Below are 21,547 nucleotides of genomic sequence, written 5' to 3' on the forward strand. Positions count from 1 at the left end.
TAAGAATACTTGTTTCTTTTTTTTTTTTTTTTTAATGAGAACTATTTACTGTTTTTTAAGGAACTTACGTAATAATAAACCCTACTGCACAAAAAAAAAAAAATTGAAGAAAATTCATAGTTGTGTTCCATTATTTTAGCCTCTGAGCAGACTGCCTTTTTCTAACATCTTCTGACAAAGAGCCACAGGAGATGTAACAGACAGTCTCCTACGCTTACAGTTGCGTGCTGTTGCTTCTAAAAGCTGAAGCTGATGTATTTCTCTCTGATACTCCAAAAGGTCCTCCCATGCCATGATCCTGTCCTTTCCTTTTCAAGACCTTCAGCAATTCCCATCTGCCTCCGTATACCAACAAGACCTCTTTGATCCATACCTGGTTCTGCCACATACCAGGGCGTCTAAACTGCCCATTTTCCAGCCCTCAGCCACCAGTATCTTCTTCTCCATGCCAACATCACTGCCCCCCGCATAATTCACCTTTCTTTAAATTTGAGATCTTCCACGTCTTCTCCAAAACCCTTCCTTCCCTTACATGCCAGAATATTATACAATTTGCCTCCCTTCCACCGTAATACCGGGCATCCTTCACTATCTTTTTGCTCAAACACAATTCTCTCATTCTGCTTCTGTACTGGCAGTGTTATGGATTGCTCATTCACCTCCATCACATCTTATTGCCTTAAGAGAGCTTGCCTTTCAGAAGCAGCTCAGGGTGTCATTAAGCATGTAAGAGGATAGGATATATACGTATTGTTTGTCTAAGAGACAAAAGGATTCAGAAAGGACTCACTGGATTCAACTACGTATTAAAGTTTTTGAGAGGTCTGCTGCTGCTGCTGCTACACTTTCAGCCTTCTCTAAAGCTCCGTGGAGCTCTGTACACTCAATTCGGGAACTTGCCTACAAATTTTGGACTTAATCTGATGTTCAACACTTATTGTGTCACACAGAAACAGAGAGACAACACAAAGAAACGCCATCATGTCAAGCATGTGCCTACATAAGCTAGTCCAGGTGTAATACTTTGGTTCTGTCCTTTCATTTCCTAGCATTCCTGCAGCATTTTCTCCTAGTATGGTGCAAAACATAAAAGCCAGGAATTATTCTCAACTACAGTTAACTACTTGCTTTCTTCCCCATCATTCCTCCATATACAGAATGAAAACATCACTACTTCAACCATTTTCCAAGGCTGCTAAATCAGTCCTTCCCATGGCCTGTGGGGAGGGGAGGAGGCATCAGGCAAACGCAAATTTTTCAAGGCACATTCCTGCATACGAGGTCACTGGGTTGGAGGCTGGAAAAAATTCAGTGTTGGGGGATGGTGGGGCAAACCACCAGCCTCTAACTAGATTTTAAAACATCAATTAGAATAGATAGCTCTCCATTAACTTCATGACTTCTGAAAAGCAGATCTGTCTGCTGCTGCACCGTGCTTCAGGAAGTAAGAGGCCAACAAAAGCAGAAGGAATACATTTTGATGACAGCAACCAAAGCGGATTGATTCTCAATGTCCAGGTATCGCTGAAATTTCCATTAACTGTATTTATTTGGTAGGAAAAGAAATGCAAGCAACCAGCTAACCGGGATTAAGCGCAGGTTGCAGCCATATAACAATGCATCTTATAAGGTGGCCTGCTTACTTGTCTAGCAGCGAAGTTTTGGGGACTGAGCCCTGAGCCGATTGCCCCAAGGCCGACGTTGGATAGTGTGGAACCAGAGGGAGACAGCTTGTAGCTGGGAGAAGGGGAGAAGGGAGAGCAGGGAGCCTCATCCCCAAGGCACCCATCTTGATTGGAGAAAGGCAAAGTCAGCTGAAGCAGCAGTTAGCCAACAGCAGGAGTTGGTTAGTGAAGCAACAGAACGCAAGAGGAGAGAAAGAGGGACGGTGAGTGACTAGGAAGAAGCAAAGTTAATTTGTAATAGCAATTACAAGGACAACACTTCCAACTCAAATTATCATTTGACAATTCAGATTTTGGTCCAAGGAAATGCTCAATAAATCCCTAAAAAATCCTTTTTCTTTTTAAAAATATATTTTGAGTAAGAAGGTTCGCTTCCGACAGTGGCTATTACCACTACAGAAACAAATCTTGAATTAATTCCTAATGTTACCACACACCTGCAAACACCATCTATGTTCAGAAAGCATTAGCTCTACTCGTGGTATTTATTAAATGGGCCACCAGAGGGAGTTGACTAAACTGTTTTTGGCCTGTTATACCAAAATGGAGGAGTTTAAAAAAAAAAAATTCAGACACTAACACGCCTACAGAATTTTTAAACCTTTTCCATTTTACATGTGATAAACTGTATTTTAAAAAAATAATAACATTTTGAATCTATTGGACACTGTCCAATTCATAATGTGAAGCAATTAATATTTGATAACAACAGTGAAAGCTTCTACTTAAAATAGACAAGAATATGAAAGAAATGCTACCATAACATGTAACAGATGTCACAGAGAAACAGATGTCATACAGAAGCTCACAGTACATGGACATACAGCAAAAGGGGTTACAGAATTTAGAAAGGGTGTTTCCAATAAATCACAGACATGAAAGCAGGAAAAAATTTGGAAGACTGTGATTACTTATGTTTACTTTGATCTAAACTTTTTTTTTTTTTTTACAGTAGATGATTGTAATCAGTAGCCATAAGAATCATTGTGATGAAACCTGTAATGAATTTCATTGCTACCAGTCATTCACCCTTCCAAGAAAAACAAAATAATTTCTTTCTCTCCATGTAAAGAGAAGTCTGTTCTAGAATAAAAAGCATTATTCTAATTAGATAATCTAGTTTGCCTGTGCATACCTGATACCTGTTTTATAAACACATTCATTCTACAAACGTAACTCCCTCACACCTTTTACTGTTGAGTTCATCCAAGGTTGTTGAATTTTTAGCACTTCCAGAGGAACAGGATAAAAACTGGGACCTCAAACACAGAGGCTGAATTTAATTTATCTAAAGATATTTCTCTCACCTTCTCAAAATAAGGCCCACTATCTGTAGTTCCCATGTCTTTGGAATTAGGTGGACGGAACCCAGATCGATCCTTTCTCATTATGTCATTAAAATCCCCGAGATTCATGGCTCGTTTATCTACCTCAAACTTCTTATCTGGGAGACCACCTGTAGAAAAAGGAGTAAAGGCAGCAAAATTAGTGACAATCTCTGTTGTCTTTCATGACAGCAGGTTCACAGATGAAGAAAACTTCTTTAAGATCAGATCTGTTGTATATATATGTCTTGTAAAAATTCAATTTGTCTTACCACTTAGCAAAGCACACAGTTCTTATTAAAAGATGATGAAAAAATAAAATAGGAAGTTTCATTTTTAATATGGAACAAGCCAATTTACTTTAAAGAATTTAATGTGAAGTATTTCTCACAATTTATGTACAGATATAAAGAATTTGATCATAATTCTCCTACAGTAACGTGGACTTCATTCTCGAACACCAGTAATCTTCTGACCTAGCATAACTTCCCTGCACCAGACAGCCAATCTCTCTCAGCTTGTATGTAATAATTCTACAGCCAATAACAGACTTTTCAAACAACTTCTTCAGTCTCCTGCCTTTGTTTAGTGAGTAATCTGGTGAAGCAAAAGGAAGAGATATTAACGAGAAAACCACCATACACAGTGGACAAGACACTTTCTTTAGAAGCAGATCATCAGCCAAGTCCTGACTGAAGGAAGTTTTCTACCTTACATACTGAGCTGCTGCCAAGGAACAATTTAATTTGTCATATTTTGCACTTAGATGAACAGTGTTACGTTGAAGTAGATAGAAAACATCTTAATTTCAAAATATGAGCAACATGGTACAAACAAGCTTTATTGGTATTTTTAGTTTTAAGTCATTGGGTTTGGGGGCACAGATGGCCTTTCTGGGAACAGTTGAAGAAACCTGTCAAAACTTACGCATCTTTCAACAAAGGAAGCTGGTGATGGATATGATATCCTACCACTGACAAAACATTTAAGTCTTTATCATATACAGAAGACAACTGATCACTCTGAGATCCTCAAAACACTTACCTCCTAAAAAAAAAAAAAAAAAAAAAAAAAGCTTTCAAAGCCAGTATCTCTTGTTAACATCCAACTGCAAACTGTTAATAACTATAGCTATGACATTGATGAAGACCTATGAATTCAATGACTAATTACATGGGTTTTTCTTTTTGGCACAGCTTTGAAAGTTGATCCAGTTTCCATCTTCTCAGATGCCTTCAACATCATCTATCACAAAAACACTGACATATCACCTCCATATCTTGGCTTGTAACTGGACTCACACTGACCTGGATGGGCTCGTGTGTTACTAACATATCCTATAAAGCTTGAACTGGCTCTGCAAACGCAGTCGCAAAATATCAGGTACATCTTAAATCCTGTCAATATCTACATCTAACCACCATGCACAATGCCAGCTAAGCACTACCAAAAGACTGCGTGCTTTAATTCTAGACAGGCAGCGCTGCCTATTGGTTACTTGAAAAGAAAATGAAAGGGAGACAGAGTTGCATCACTGATATGAAACTGGGTCAATGCCAACTCAAGATGACTTAGCAGTAGAAACACCCTTTTGTCTCTTCAGTTATCCTGATGATCCAATCAACTCCTCAAACATTACTGAATGATGCCATGCAACATGGCTCGTTAAATAATATGTAGGGCATTAAATAGCACCTTCAAAGGCTTCGAGCACGGATACGCCACTTAGTGCTGAGGCAGCTGCTTAAACTTCAGTATAAACAGGGCCTTGCTAAGAGATGATAGCATTCATTTATCTCAGTCACAGAAAATTCTAGTGCAACCTTGAAACCCATTGTGAGAATCTGTCTTTTGGACTCGCTAACAAAAGCTGTAAATAATGCAGGTGGCTGAAGACCAGCTTTACCTTAGACAGTACAAGATGACCATTAAAATCTGAAAAGTTCAGGTTTTATCCTCGGCAGTAAGCAATAGCACTTGTTTAAAGTGATTAAATGCAAAACCCTAAATCCTCTACGTGTAGTACATGTTAATAGTCCGATCATCTTTGTAAGAGAAGACATCGGTTCTTGGATTTTTTCTCCCAACTATTAAGAGCTGTAAGAAACATGGTGAAAACTCCAAAATGAAACGGGCTTGAAGGACCACATTATTCACACCCTAGTGAGGAAAAAAGCTGTGAAGTATATCTTCCCCCACCACACGCACACAGCTTAAAGGAAATTATTTGACTGAGTTCCATGCAAATAAATTTATATATATAGTGTGAACCTGTATACTGGGAAATAGAAGGCAGAAACTGCTGTTGAGCAAAGTTACCTACAGCTTTTGCAACAAGGGACTCAATGTGGTAAAAATACATACATCCACAGTGTGGTGAAAGTAATGCTAAAGAAAACCATTTGAAATATGTTTTCTGATTGACCACAAAAATTAAAACGTTTTAAAGATACTGGTTTTACATCTTTGCCATGAAGTTACATCATCCAAGATTACTCAGCATGCACATGTGCTTACACATTGAGGTGTTGCACCCAAGTGCCCTATCTGGTTAGGGCTTTGCGATGTATTTACAATAGACAACAGCACAGACTGCATTTGAATCAACAGAAATTAGAAAGGAATTTCCCAGTCCTCATGGAGGATGCGAGAATTCTGTCATCTGCAAAACCTGCAGCTAATCCATGAAAAAAAGACAAAGGTGGCTGTCAACATTTTATCTTTTCATTCCCCATTTAAGTGGTCCTGACGGACTACTTACTGTATTATCAAACTTCATGCCTCAGGACTTACATACTGGGAGAGATTTCAGTAGATAATTGTATCCTATTTTTAAAGTTCAACAAGCTATCTGTAGAAGAGATTTGATAAAAAAGAAGAGAAAGAAGATCTGCTTAAGGCGTTCTATTGATCCACCTCTTTTCTCTTAGGCAGTTTAGCACCCTGCAACCTAAGCAACACATTTTTCAAAAAGGAGACTGAGACCAACATAGTAAGAATTACTATGGCAATTACTATGACAACTGGACCTATTTTAGGATGCATGATAATCAGAGCCAAGTTGCTCTGCGCATACAAAAGCCAAAATTTTCTTTGATACGCGTGGTCTCCAAGCTCAGATTTAACAGAGATCAACGCGCATTTATCCATGGACTGGGAAAATATCATGTTGGAGTTCCCTGGCTAGTAAAGCCTGGTATATTGTAAACCTGACAGAAGTGGTTGAAGAACAAGCCTACTTTATAAATAAGCCCAACTTTTCAGGTTTAGAAGGAGATAAAGGATGAGCAAACAGCTTATACTTTTCAAAAGCGTGAGCCATAAGTAAAAAGGGAACTGCTAAGCAAAAAAGAAAGTAACAACAAAATATGTAGGAAGGTCTCAGTTACATTCTTACTCTTTGAAATGGAATACAAACTGTAACAGATTCCTGTACCAAGGATCAGGAATGTCCCCATTAATGGACACATTAAAGAACAGAAGTGTGACACATCAAGACAACGCACGTAACCTTTCTGCAGCAATTTCACAGGATGTGCTGAGCATCAGCTACCTTCCCTCACAAGGTCTGATGGCCTTTAAGATCCCTGAGGACAGAAAGTTCCAAAGATCCAAAAGTTTAATTTGGAGATGAAGAACCAGGAGAGCTATGATCAGCCCAAGCCAAGGCTACCATCCTCTTCATTTGTATATTCTTACATCTGTTCTTTAGCAGCAGCAGCTAAAGGCGGATGAGAACTGAACATTCTTATCTCTACCTAAGAGATCTTTAGAGAAGCACGATACAAACACAGCGTGCATGGTAAGAGGCTGTTTGAGGCTGAAGTGGAGAGAAAAATTTCTGCTACTTTCCCCAGATCTAGTTGTACTCTACAAAGGCAGGTTTTAACATTTCGTACGTCTCTTAACATCTCTTGGGATCCTTCACTGTTCAGAGGAAGAAAGCTATTTGTGAAAAAAGGAACTTCCCTTTAATCCTCTATAAGGCGTGATACAGCACAAAAATATACATTTTAAGACTGTAATAATTTTTAAGCTGAGAAACATTACAGCTATTCAGATTGCATCGGAATACTAAATTTGGAGTTGATATTCGACTTAAGCCTTGATTACTGCAATTCTACCTTGGGTAACAAAGAAGATTAAAGGATGTTCCAAATAACAGATGTTTTTTGTCTGAGAAAACCTCAGCTACATTAGCAGACATGATGCTACAACAGTTGCAGTTGAGGAATTATTATTAAACCTGTTGACAGCACTGGTGCAAAGAGACTTGACATCAGACCAGTTGTCTATGTTCTATGAACTATGTTCATTTGTTCATTGAGTAAAAGTTACTTAGCAATAATTTCCTTTCTTCCACAGCTCTATTTAGAGAAAGTAAGCCACGAACAAACCAGTCACCTGCACTGTGAATCCCCACCTCCCTGCACTAACTCGACAAATACTCATTTGAAATGCCAAAGAAACTGTCAAAATGTCTAGATTACACAACTACACAAAAAGTACACCCAGAAAAACTTGAGTGGCTCAAGTGGCTAGACTGGCCCTCCATGTCCCTGTTTGCAAGAGCTTATCAAACTATACAACTTCCAAAAGATAAAAATAAGCCTGCCTTAAAAAAAGAAAACCCAGCCCTCCCAAAACAAACAAACAAAAAAAACCCCACCAAAACAAAGCACAGAAAAGAGCATTCATTTTCTAAGAGTATCTGTAGTAGCTGTGATTCCTTTCCCTGAATAAAGGAAGCCTAGGGAAAGGAATATGTAACAGGTATTTATAAAAAGCTGAATTCTATTCAGTGGAGAATATCAAGACCTCTCTGTATCAAAATAGTTGATTTGACAAGCTTCACGCTGATCTGGGCTGATGCTGATACCTTGAGAGGTCATTGTTTTTGAATGGATGGATGAAGACGCTAATACTTCTAGACCTGTAGCACAGTAAACACATTGCCACTGTTAGCAAGTGCCCAATAGGCTTTGTAGTCACTCTGCAAAGTCTCGGGAGTAAGATTTGTCAGGATTGCTTTCCCTGAACTTTCCATGAATGTCTGTGAACTTTCCTTGGCCTGTCTGGAGAAGTTGTAGCTGGAACAGACTTTTATTTTAAAACCAGGTGGGCTACTGCCTTATTCGTTATCAGACAACTAATATATTCAGAAAGAACACAGAACTTCTCCTATTTTACTTCCATAGGAAGACTGAATTAAGTTGGGTTTCATGTATGGTTAAGACAGGAAAAAAACTTAGCTGTGACTTAAGCTATTGCAAGGGATGATGAAAAGACTACATCTTGTTAAAGCATTAGTATTCTTTAAGGGCAAATTTTTGGGGCAGTCCGAGACAAAGTCTTTTCTTGTTGTATCAGAGCATACTAGGTATGCAAATTGCACTGCTACTCTTATTTAGGATAGTGTTTTCCCTACAGCCCATCCCACTTAAGCTGCGCAGTATTTGTGGTGAAGCTATCAAGAGTGAAAAATCTGGTTCTACTGAGCATAATAACCTGAGGCAAGCAACTGAAGGACTCAGCAACAGATAAGTCTTTTACCTTGCATCACCTCCAGAGAACTATGCTAATCAGGATGTCCTACTGCCAAGAGATAAAGGAAAGGAGGACTCTCACTTTTTTGAAACAGTAACAATAAATATGAACTACATGGATCAAAACTGTCCTATAGGATGTCCCTTTCCCAAGCTGCAGCTGTGTTCTGTGCAGGTCTACATCCTCATCTTGCATTCCAGCATCAGCTGTGTAACTATTCAAAAAGCTTGCAAGCAAGATACCAGATGCTATCACTGCGTCCCTGTTTCATGAGGAGCACTAAAAAGTTAAGGATTAAATCTTTCAAAGCACGCTATACAATCTACGTAAAAATACTATGCACGATGTCATATTCAAATGCATTTAAATTAAATGATACGCACCTACAGACAAGTCCATCTTACTGCCTGGAATGTCCTCAGTTTGACTCTGAAAGAAAAAAAAACAAAAACCAAAAAACATTAATTTCTGACCTCTGTGAAATGTTGAGGATTTTTTCAGAAAGTAATCCCTGATGGCTAAAGGTAGAATTAAGGAAAAGCAGGTTTGCTCTAATTAGAGCTCCATCCTAAATTACTATTGAATATAACGATTCCTCACATCACCCTAGACACACCTCCCCCCAACCCTTCAACCCTGTGTGTGGCAAGTTTACTGAAATGAAACCAGACACATGAACACATGCTACAGACAGAGAAAGATGGACAGACAGCTGCTCTGTGAAATGAACCTCTGTCCTCATGTTCCAGTGGTCAAGGGATGAAATACTGAAGTAGCGGCCAAAATGATAGCTCATCCTCATGACCTGTCAAGTCATCAAATCTTGAAACACTCTGCCAAGTTACTCTCTAGCTGGCAGTCTAGGACAGCGTGTTCCCATAGCTTTCAGAAGCATCGGTGGCCTAGCAGACTGAATGTGAGCCTCAGAACCAGGCTTTACAAACTAATCCAAGCCATGTCAGTGACAGTCTGTGCAGCCCTTGGCTTGTCACAAAACCTCTACAGTGTCTTTTGCTAGCCTGCATTACATGCTGTTCCTGCATCACAGGATTACAGTTGGTGCAATGTTCTATAAAATGTTTGACAAACCGCTGTCAGAAATTGTTAAACACTTTTATATGCAAGTATTTTTATGGTACTGCTTTGCAGATCTGTCTTTTCTCTCTATGATATCCCATTTATTTATTCACATTTCCAATCCATCCGTAAGTACCATTTAATTCTGAGCTCTTTTTGTTCTAAAAAAGACCTTGCTGCACAGCCCTTAAATAAACATAACCAAGCTGTAACTCTCCTTTTCTGACAGGCGACTGAGATTCAGAAACCTGAAGAGCCTTGGACAAATGACAGGTATCTGACAATACAGTCGTGAGATGAGGCCTTTACCTTGACTGCTCTAAACAGCATGTTATAAAAAAGCCCACCGATTACTTGCAAGGAAACCGCAATTGTAGAACTACAGCTGTCATAAAGTAAAGAGTCTGTTGTTTTTTTTTCTTGTTGAGAAACCATTCTGACTAGCAAGGAAGTGCTGAATATCCAGCTATTATAGGCATTATGATCAACATGCCTACAAAGTAAATGCAGATAAATATGTAGTTACACGCTGTAAAATACCTGATCTTTTCACTTATTTAAAACAGTTTTTTTTAAAGAAAAGAAGTTGGGATTTATATTTAAAATAATTCACTTACTAGCAAGCCCATATTTGAAAACTGTTTGGATATAGGGTTCATCCATGAATCGCTATTTCCTCCTTTTAATGAGCACTAAAAAGAAATAAAAAGAAAAAACATGTAAGCATCTTTTCCATTTCTTAAATTGTTTTATCCCTGGGAGGCACAAGTGTTGAATGAAAATCCTGGTGTCACAGAAATTCATCTCCTAATACACTGCTTTAACTTTTTGCATGGTTGGAAACATTTAACAAAATACTTTTTTTTTTCTCTATTGAATTGTTCATTTTCAGGTATACTGAAGTAGATAAATGCTTGCTGTGTAGAATGCTTATCACACCTTCAGTTCCATTTTAGAACCTGGAAAGCTTTGTGAATGCTGTTTTTCTCTCCTGCTACGGTTTAATAGATTCTTTAATTCATCACATAGAGGTCTCTCCTTGGCTTTCTTCCCTTTAATACGGTTGCTATTACATGGGCACTGTGCAGACCTGGCTCTCAATCAGGCTTCACTACAATTTGCAGGTGATCAAAACCAAAACTGAACACAGGTCAGAAAAGATACTGATTTAAAAAAAAAAAAAAAAAAAGACAATTGGTTTGGTAGTTAAAATAAAAGACATTTAAGTGAAGAAAAAGCTCACAAGAATCATTTTTGCAAAAATAGAACTCCACTCTGTTGCCGCAAGAGTATTTCCACATCCTTGGAAAATGCTCTGCACTCACCTTTTGAGTCTGCCCTGCATAGCTGATCAGTAGACAAAGCACAGTCTTCTAATATTAATACAATAGCAAACATCATCGTACTAGAGAACTTTAACATGTATTTAACAAGCATTTCATTCCAGACCATAGCCACGCTCCTGCTTGAGACCAAAAGTCACCAGTAATAAACATAAAAGTCAGATCCAAACCCAACAGGCAGTAGAAGCAGGAGTGCATGTGCCAAAGGGGCTGTGGAATCTGAAGTTCAGCAGGCTGTGCAAGGAGAACAGCAGCAGCCTAACAGAAAGATGCGTCAACAAGAGAAGACCAATAGCCTTGGGATACTTATTGCTCAGTTTCATTTAGTAATTCGTTTAGGCTATGCAGCCTACATACTGGAAGAATTTGACACCTGCTGGCAGATTTATTAGTCACAACAGGTGTTAACACATTAAAACAAATCCAGAAACCTCACATTCTTTACACTGCCTTAACAGGTACCTTTCTAGCTGAATTCTGCAATACCTTTTAAAAGAAGATCTGTTAGAAATGCTCTAACATATCAGTCATACTGCTTTCAGACAACACAGCAGTTATGAATCACTCAAGTGTTTTACCTTCATTTGTGTTTTCTTTCCTCCTTGCCCCCAGCTTGTTGAGTTGTGGGAGGAACTGCTTCCCTGAGAGCCTGCTGTGTTCCAGACTCCTCCCTCCTCCTCCTCTTCCCAGCTGGAGTGACGCGTTCCTGTCACCGGCCCATCACTCTCTCCCCAGCCATCTTGCATAGATTTAGAACCTTCAGAGAAGAAAGGAAAGCTCAAAAGCAAGTCCGCGATGCCACGCAGCAGGTGATTTGACACTGCAAGATTAGCTGAGATTGTCAGAACCGCAAAAAGTCCAAAAAAAGTGCACGCTAACAGCTGTAAAAGCTTGTGTATGAAACCCAAAATCCAAGAGATGTGGTGGCATGCTAGCCTGTCATATTTTGCAATTATTTCAAAGCAACATCAAATCCTTACAGAAAAAAAAATCAAAGGGACTTCTTCCTTTAAGTAACTACAGCTGCATTTGGATTTCTTTAGAAGGCAACCTATTATTTTCTAGTGTAAATGAAAGACTCTGAGAACACACACACGCAAACACAAAGGGTGCTGAGGACTCTGGTTCAGGTGGTTTGAGAAAGATTTCCTCTCTTCCTGCCACTTAACATTTCCATCACACTGAACTCTTTCACAGAGGGTAGAAACAAACAACTTTAATGAGTAACAACTAAGCAGTATCTGAAGGGAAGACCCTGACGTTGCACTCTAGTATATATAACACCAAAACTAGTTGAATGTCCAAAAAACCCTCTACTTAAATTTCTGGTGTCAGCAATGTCACTAAAATGACTCATTAGCAGTTCTGTTTAAACAGAGATACCATTAGCAGAAAGCTACAACCTCTTCAAGACCAGGCTGAATGGGATTTTGAGCAACCTGGTCTAATGGTAGGTGTTCTTACCCATAGCAGGGGGTTGGAATCGGGTGTTTTTTAAGGTTCCTTCCAACCCAAACCATTCTATGATTCAGCATATCAATTCAGACTAAGGCCTTTCTGTCCCTCCCTGTTTTTTCTCTTTCTGTTACTCTTCAGTATCGGCTGTCAGTTACAATTTTAACCTCTACTGACAAGCCAACAAGAAGCCAAATCCTCATCTTGTCCACTGTCCAACTGCTCTCCTTCGTACGTAACTCCACATTCTGCGTGTTCCTTCCCCAGCACTCATCTTTAAAGATGAGCTCCATCACCATCACCTTTCTCTTCACTAATCTGGGGTTTGAGTGTGGAGGAGTAAGGATGCAGTAGAAATCTGAAACATAATTAATCTATCAAGGAGAACTTTATCCTGCTCAATATAAGTACAGCAGCATTTCACTGTAGTTTAAGAGCTATCTTAATTTAAATTCCACCATGAACAACAGTTCAGCTACTTCACAGGAAAGGTAGCTGTTCAATGTTTATTCATTCATGTAGCAGAACTCAGGACTGCACAGCAGACATCCTGGTCCAAACACCAAAATCTACTTCTTGATCCTTTAATCATGCTACTTACACAGGAACGGCTACAAGCTTTAACTTATTTCCAGCCGCAGTGTTTAAATATAGCACTGTGATCCTGGTTTTAACCACATGACCAGAGAGTATTTTTCTGCTTTGGCAGCTCTCAGGTCTGAGACACTTGACCATGAATCTGGACAGTGGTGCAGAGACGACTGGTTGGTAGAGCTCCTGCTTTATTTTCTCCGTATGTTGAGTGAGGAGGCACAAATAGCTACAGTAGGCAAAGGAAGCTTTCAAGCTAAGGACAAAATAATGGTGTTACAGAAAAAGATGGATTTATTCCTACTTCTGTCAGAGAACTCCAATGCAATGCTGGTAAATTAAGTAAGAAATTTTTGAATAAGTGGGTAATAACATTTATTTAAGATCCTGAATGTGCAACACCAGGTCAGATGCAGCTATACCACCGCACAAGGGAACTAATACGGCCTGTGCAGTTACACAAAGACAGATAAACTCAAAAACCCCAATCCCTAGTTGCCCAAACAGGGATTTCAAAATCAAAATACATTTTTGCAAAATCTTCATGTCTCAATTCACCAAATGCAAAATGGGGATCACACCAATCACTCTCATGTAATTAAACTTGATTACTTGTTGGATAACTGGGTTCACAGTAGCAGTAATGATGCCACAGGAGGAAAAAAAACCACCACCACTACCCATTTTGGGCTTTGAATATTTCAGGTCCCGTGCAAAACCCACCTCCTTCTGATTGAAAATCATCAGGAAACATGTAAAACAATAGGGAAAATTAACTTTGCGGAGACTTTTGACTACATGACTTCTCAACCCCCTTTAGTTTTTATATCAAGTCTGTCATAATTTACAAACAACAACAAACTAAAATATATTCCACAAGGCAGTACCATATGGACACTCACATGACTTTAGTTGAGCTGAAACCTTCATAGCAGCTGCACGGACTCCTATCAATGGAATTGACAGTATTATGAATAATGACAGTGCTAATTTGCATCTGTGTTTGCCAGCATTGCAGAGGAATGGGATATTATGCCAGTGGCTTTCACCAGCAGTAATGGCACAATTCCCATCTTGACCTTTCCTCTCCAAAGTTAAGAACAGAATATTCTCTGCAAAGTATAACTGAGTGCTCGCTCTCCCAAGCTTGGCAATTTTTATTCCACCTCAGACTTCTTTTTTCTAGTCCAGACACTCTACCAAGAACATGCCCATTCCTGAGAGTCTCTCATTCCAGACTGAATTTTTTTTTGTTTGGTTGCGTGATTCTCACCTGTCCTACCTCCTCCTCACACAAGGAACATCTTTTCAGAACCTCTTCTGCTCATTCAATTTCATCTCACCTCATCTCCCACTTCCTTCTTTGGCTTTAAGCTCTCGTTCTCTTTTCCAGCCATTGCTGGTCTTTATTTCCTCTCTTTACTTTCAACCATAAAACACAACTTTGCAGGCTCTTTGTCCCAATTTCTTCTTCCAGCATATCCAATACATTAAATATCTCCCCTCAGCAATGCAGCTTCCTCCTTTATTCGGAATGGGTGCCAATAAGAAAGGAGTTGAGAGCGGTCACACAGGAGGAATGAGGTCTCAGAACTGGTGTCCTACCGCACCACAACCTCAAACAGCCACAACAGGGAAACTCCCTGTATTCTGCTCCTCCAGAGCTGGAAACAGCTTACTTACAAAGCAGAACACACATGCTATAGCTTAGGTTATGTCACATATGCAGACCAGTAAGGACAAGCAAGTGACCATTTATAGTCTTTAAAGACTATCTAAAGTATTAACAAATCCACAGAATTTTCAATGGATCACTAGTATCTCAGAGCCTCTTATTTTGGCTATTTTTATGTAGCTTTTTACAAATGAAAAAAGATACCCATCTAGAAAAAAAGCTAGCATCCTGGTAAGTGCCAAGTTTGTCTGGCAGGCACAAGCCGCACTACAGGCACCCAACGAAGGTTGCTATAACCGTTAATGGATTTTTCCAGTTTTGTTTCATAAATGGCCAAATTATTTAATTGGAGTGTGGGGAAGAGAGAATGACACAACAGAATACAGTCTGTACAGAACATTTCATTCCAAACGATCACACTTTGCAAAAGCAACTTGTAACTGGAAACAGTTTTACAGTTGGTATTATCACTGAAGTTCAGTAACAGTCATGTATTATTGCTATTTCCTAATAGGAGCTTCTTATCCAAAAGTCAGCTTATTTATTATGGCTCTAGTTATAACATTGGTATGTTGTATTGTCAGGCAGTTTCTTTTGTTTGCTCTTTTTTTTTTTTTCTCCTTAAAAACAGTGAAATAAATTAAAGTTCTACAAACAGCTTACATCAGGAATAATTTCCATGCAAATGAAACTCTCGATACAGTAAAACTCTAACTTGAAAGTATCCTTTTAAAAAGGTTATGTAGAAAACATTCAGATGTTTAGGTTCAACCACAAGACTAAGTTCAGTTCTTAGAGACAGTTTTCCACTCATACAGCAAAAAGGTCCATTCAAAGGCACGTTACACACCTCTGCTGTGAATCCTTTCTATAAACCGTGCGTTCCTTTTCCTGATGTGGTCAGAAAAGGTGATTCAGCGTGTAACAAGTTCATACCTTAAGTAATGGGTATGCAGCCACAGAGGAACAGATGCAAGAAAAAGGACCATTTCCTCACTCAGGTGCTCTAGTGTTTCAACACTTGCACAGATCAGAGCGGTCCATTTAACCACTCAGTACTAAAAAAGCCTCCACTACCTTAAAAAGGCAAGGTTCCAGTTATTTGTAAGAACTTAACCCATCATTCATCAAAATCTTACACGACATTCAACAGAGCTTCTAGGCCTCATGTGACAATTCCTCCACGGTTGATGTATTATCAAAAAAGCCAAATACTAAAAATCTCCAGGACCATCACAAAGAAACTGGTATCTGGCCTGTACTCACTAGATTTCATGGCATTCGGGGCGTTGGAAGGTGCATTCCCCCAGCCTGTAGTCGATGCTCCTGTATCATCTACTTCACCCCACCCGGGACTGGTTTCATTTGGCTCACCCCAGGCGGACGTACCATTATCTGGAGCAGGTGGAGTGCTTTTGCTCCAGACTGCGTAAAGGAGAAAGAGTTTTCATTACAGACCGTTTAGACAATCAACTATTTACTGCAGTGCAGCACCACGTCATCAATCTACTGCTTTATTCCTTTTGTTGAGGACTTTAGGGTCTCAATAGTGAGGGTGAAACAGAACTGACAACTGTTCCCATCAAACAGTGGGCTCTGACCTCTAGGGATGAAAAGAGAGAACGTGCTGACCTCTTCTCAGATTAAACATGAACCCACATCTAGGGCTATTCAATCTGGTGACCTTGTAACTAACTAAAAGCACCAGACTATGGCAGGGAGGGTGGAAGTAGATGATCTTTAAGGTCCCTTCCAACCCAAACCATTCTATGATTTGGGGGTTTCATATAGTGGAGAAAGAGTAAGGACATATCTGAAACACTTACCAAAATGAAACAGTATTCCTTAAAGCACGTCCAAATCAGAGAAAGGATTATCTAACAGTAACACCATGAATTATTTCCATGCTATTTAAATTTGTGGGTTTTTGTCCTTATTTCAAAGAACAAAGTATTTTGCTAAGTATTCTTTATCAAACAGCAGAGCCAAATCGAGCTAAGCAACTAAATCACAGGCTCACCCAATTGCAAGTTATAACTGTATCAAAGCACAAAATTTTGACTGAGTATGGGATTTTTCCCTATTTCTGTAGTAATTAAATAAAAGCTTTGTGAGAATTCAGCCTGTCTAAGAATATTTGTCAGCTAACAGATTTTCTTTTCCTGGGAAGCTGACCAATATTCAGATCAGAGTTACTGAGGCAGACGCAGCAGAGGACTAACTGATTCAAATTAAAGACACTTTAAATACAGAATCAAATATTCATTTTTTCTTCTTATGAAATAAAAACTGTTACTGGAGGCTACGTGTGCATAAAGCTGATGCTCACATATAGGAGTTTGCTAAGAAAGGAACAAACCTGATGCTTGTGATTTGCCAGTCATTGGAGTAGGCAGGCTCTGTTCCCGTGGGGCCTGTCCTCCTTGCGAGTTCTTGTCCCACAGGTTCACATTCTTGTAGTTGTAACTGCTAGGATCTCCCCACGCCGAAGTGCCATCATCAATATCCATTTTCCGACTGATTGACTGTGGGGAAGGTTCTTCCCAGCCACTAGGCTCCTCATCTTTGGGGGCAGCTGGTTGCGGTCCGCTGTTCCAGTTTGGGTTTGGAGGTCGCCCATTACTTGGAGTTTGTGGTGATGGACCCCAGGAACCAGAAGTCTCCTGCTGTTGCTGCTGGTGCTGCTGCTGCTGCTTGTTCCAGGAGTTGGGCTGTCGACCCGTCTCGTTCCACGTTGAATTTCTTTTACAATCATCCCATCCACCCTTTGAAGCAGAGCCTGTATTTGCACCGTTACCCCAAGTTCCAATCTCATTTTGCCCACCTTCACCCCAACCAGACACTGGCTTGTTTCCTGCACTTTCCCAGTTGCTGTTTTTTGTTTGGTCAACTTCCTCTCCCCAACCGTTCTTTCCAGAAGACCATCCTTGATTAGGTTGCCGTCCACCCCACCCCTGATCCTTACTCGAGCTTTCATTCCAAGACGACGACGATTTTTCTTCCGGTCTTCCCCCTCCCCAATTAGAAGAATTGGGGTTCTTATAGTCATTCCATCCTCCAGTATTTTTGGGATCCTTCCACTCTGTTGGGGTCGAGAGCTCACCCCATCCAGACTTGATTTGATTGCTTTGGCTGGGTACATCGCCCCAGCCCCCTGAGTTCTTTGTCTGTGTGGCAGAGCTCTCCCACCCCTCAGTTCCTTTATCAGACTTCCCCTCGGGCCGTGGCATCTCTTCAATATCCCACACGGTGTCTTGCTTTATTTGAGTTTGGCCCCAGCCAGTGTTTGAAAGCACTCGGGGGTCCAAATCAGTCCTGCTCAGCAAAGTCTGCAAGACTGCCTGGCAATCGGGATGTGTAGGCCTATATGATCGGCGTCCAGAATTGTGACTGTCACTGCTTCCTGCTTTGTGGTTGCTTCCAGTGCTTTGACCTCCAACCTCACTTCCCGCAGAGCTGGAAGATCTTCCCCAACAGGGAGCCTGGGAATTGCCTTGGTTTTCAGGAAGAGGGTGGCCTTTTTGATTGTCCCATGCTCCAGTGCTAGAATTTGGTTGGTTTGGACCACTCCATTCTCCAATCTTCAGTTCATCAGACCCAGACAGCTGTTTCCATTCTCCCTGAGAGACCCCAGATGTTAATTTGTTCCCTTCACCCCATTTGCTTTCATTTGCATGCTGAGGGCCAAAGTTCCAAGACCCACCACCCGTAGACCGGTTATTGTTATCCCAAGAATCACTTCTTGACCCATTAGGTTTTTGAACAGAAGCTCCTTTCCAGGAGTCCTCCCTATCCTTTCCATTGTTCCCATGGTTTCCAGAATTGCTCTGTCCAGAGACTGTGTCAGTTCCAGAAGACCCCCTAGCTGTACCCCAAGATCCAACACTCCCAGTCTTTCTTTCTCCAGTGCTTTGTGAAGGGGTGTCAGTGCTCCTGGAAGGGTTCCCCAAGCCCATTTCAAAGGGCATTCCCTTATTCTCCATAGGGTTTGGTGAACTTAAGTTCAAGGAGTTAGTGTTTCCATTTTTTGGTCCATCAGTGTTATGAATTTGAGCCTGTTCTCTGCCAGAGACAAAGTTAACACCCGCATTTTCCATCTTTGACTGCTGTTCCCTAGAGGTCTGACCTACTGTGCTAATCTGTGCATTGGAGCTACCACTATCAGATTCCAAAGTCCCTTTCCTAGAACTGCCCTCCTGAACCAGTGCCGGCCAAGCAGATGGGTTGCTATTTGGGTTAAAGTTGCTGAAGCCAGAACCAGGACCAATTCTATCTTGTCCAGTCAAGTTCCTCCAATTACTTAGTCCATTGTTACTCTCGGCAGCAGGGTTGGAAGATTGAACAGATTTAGCCTTGGGATCAGATTTCCAGGCCCCAAGATTACATTCGTTTCCAGCGCTTCCAGACTGGCACTGGCTTCCTTTTCCTTTGTTACTAGTGGTGCTTCCTGGCAGAGGGTTCTTCTCCAAGCCAGGGTTCGAGGCACTGTTGTTATCGGTGGTGTTTTCGGAAGAAGACTCAGCATCTTTGCTGGCAATACAAGGCCACTCTTCCATGTCAGACCCGTCTACAATCACCTTGTCCCAGATGTGAGTTGGGTTGGCGTTGGTGCCGCTGTTGGAGGAGGCTCCAGGACCCCAAGTGGAATTTGCATAATTTGAAGCAGCAGCACCTCCAATTGTTGAATCTAAAAAGAAGAAAAACAAACAAACAAAAAAGACCCGAGAAAGTCATTAATACTCAATACTATCTATCTACAAGCACCAAACATCACTTTTTTGACACCATCGATTATCATTTCCACTAATAAGTTAATACTTCTCTCAGACATTTCTAACTAAGTTGCTTTGGAAGAACAGGAGGCTGAGAAACACCATTAAAAATAACAATAAAAAACCTATTTCAAGAAACTCCCCGTGAGCAGTTTGTGGGCATCTGAATGCACTGTGGGGATAACCTGCTTAATGAATCTACAAGGCCATTACTGACACAGGTTGTAGACTTTTCAAAAACATGTTTAAAATCATACTATAAGTAGAAGAAGAATATATATATATATATATATATATGTACACATATATATGCCTGCATGGTTGTGCAGTTGAGTAGCAGACCGACAGCTACATGACTGATTCAACAAAACAACTACAATTTATGACTTGAAAAGATAAAAGACTGAAGACTAAAAGCATCTAATGAATGTATAAAGCTGAAGAAGTCTATCCGTTAGCTTCAGATGCATCTTTCTCAAGTTGATTTTGCTACCAGGAATGTCTTCACACCTTTATGAAACAAATAATTTTACTTCCCAAAGCGAAAACGCAAAGAGTAACCAGCAGAGTCCAAAGCTACACAAATTGCAATTTCTGTGTAGTAGCACGTAAGCTGTATTCAGCATCTAATTACCCAACGTTTGTGTCACTGCTGTATTCACCCCAGAAACTTCAGTTCATGGTTTTGTAAGAAATTAAACCAAGTTCTCTACCACCGAACGGAGGCTAATAAGAGATCTAACTTTTTTCCTCTCACCTGCTCTATCTACTTCAAATTCTCCAAGTTTCACCTCTTATTTGTGTCAGGCAAGCCCTTTAACATAGTCAACTGTATTCACTAACTCAACAGAAAACTGCCCACTTTTTGATGGGTTATCTTTTGCTGACGTAGCAGATTGTACAGGGAAACCTGCAAGTCCAAGGAGCCTTGGAGTCACTGTAAAAAGTGGCAGGAGAAATAACTAAGAGTAGGGCCTCTTTCTTCCATCCATGGTGAACTATTAATATACCCTATGTAGTCTGAATTTGCATTGACAAGGTATTTGTGTAGTTTTGAAGCAGATAAATTAACACAGTCCCATGACAGATGACGGCTCTATCAGTGCTGGCAGCATGAAGTTTGCATGCGTACAGATAATTCTCACCATTAGTGAGTCAGGCAAGATCACACCCCACCCCACTGCCAATCTACAGAATTCCCCCAGCTACAGAATTATTTCTGGGCCTCTATATAATGCAAGTTCATTACTACTTCCATGTTGTTCTCTCTACATAGCTCTACTTCTTTTTCTACACGTCTGTAATCCTGAAGTCTTGAGTAGACTGCTCTTGCCACAACTTCTCTGTGATGAAGACTGAACACTTTCCCTTCAACAAAATTGTACCAAATCCTAATTAAGCCATAATGACATTTAAAAAACGAGAAAAGTGGACTTTTTTTTTTTAAGTATGTATGTATTCAAAAGTGAAGACACAACTTCTGATTGTTAGTAGTTTTAATAGAAGACAAATGGATCAGCTTTCAGTGCCCATCTGAGGCTTTTGGTTCCTTAGCTAAACCAACAAACTTCCTTGGAATGACTTCCAGATCCCTTTTCAGCAAGGGCCAGCAAAGACCCACATTTTACAGCAAGGCTAGAATCTTCCTGTAAGCTTAGAATACTGGCAAACAGAAGAAGTTTTTCTTAATCCACTAAACTTCAACCATGAAGATCTAAAAGACCACATAGTTCCCATGCACATTCTGTTCCTTCTGTTATATTTTCATCTGTAGTGCAAACTTATCAAGGAAGTATGATTCTACAGATCTATCTGGCTATCCACACGCACACCTTATTTATTTTTTTCTATTTAAAAACTTTCTGATCACAGGAATAGCTTAAGAAGAACAGACAAAGACAAGTTCAAAAGACTGCAAGGTTGCTATGTTTTGAACTTCCCAATGATTCAGTGAATGAAAGATGCAAATGCAGAGCAGCCTATAGCAAGATCTTTATGTAACTGACTTGAACAGAGTATTTCATGTTTCATTTTTTCAAAGACATTCTAATAGCATTATGATCGGGGTGTTTCCTAA

General features: G+C 40.1%; 1 protein-coding gene across 1 annotated transcript in view; it reads right to left on the reverse strand.

Annotated features, from left to right (window-relative positions):
- TNRC6B (trinucleotide repeat containing adaptor 6B) overlaps positions 1-21,547 on the reverse strand; it is a 52,902-nt gene that overhangs the window by 12,698 nt on the left and 18,657 nt on the right. Inside the window, exons 6-13 of the mRNA XM_032207816.1 lie at positions 17,058-19,385; positions 15,965-16,123; positions 13,926-13,970; positions 11,556-11,734; positions 10,252-10,326; positions 8,941-8,986; positions 2,993-3,141; positions 1,644-1,814 (exon numbers count right to left, since the gene is read on the reverse strand). Of these exons, the coding sequence (XP_032063707.1) occupies positions 1,644-1,814; positions 2,993-3,141; positions 8,941-8,986; positions 10,252-10,326; positions 11,556-11,734; positions 13,926-13,970; positions 15,965-16,123; positions 17,058-19,385 (3,152 nt within the window). The remainder of the gene's footprint in view (positions 1-1,643; positions 1,815-2,992; positions 3,142-8,940; positions 8,987-10,251; positions 10,327-11,555; positions 11,735-13,925; positions 13,971-15,964; positions 16,124-17,057; positions 19,386-21,547) is intronic.

The sequence above is a fragment of the Aythya fuligula genome, chromosome 1 (genome assembly GCF_009819795.1).
Source record: "Aythya fuligula isolate bAytFul2 chromosome 1, bAytFul2.pri, whole genome shotgun sequence".
Lineage (NCBI taxonomy): Eukaryota > Metazoa > Chordata > Aves > Anseriformes > Anatidae > Aythya > Aythya fuligula.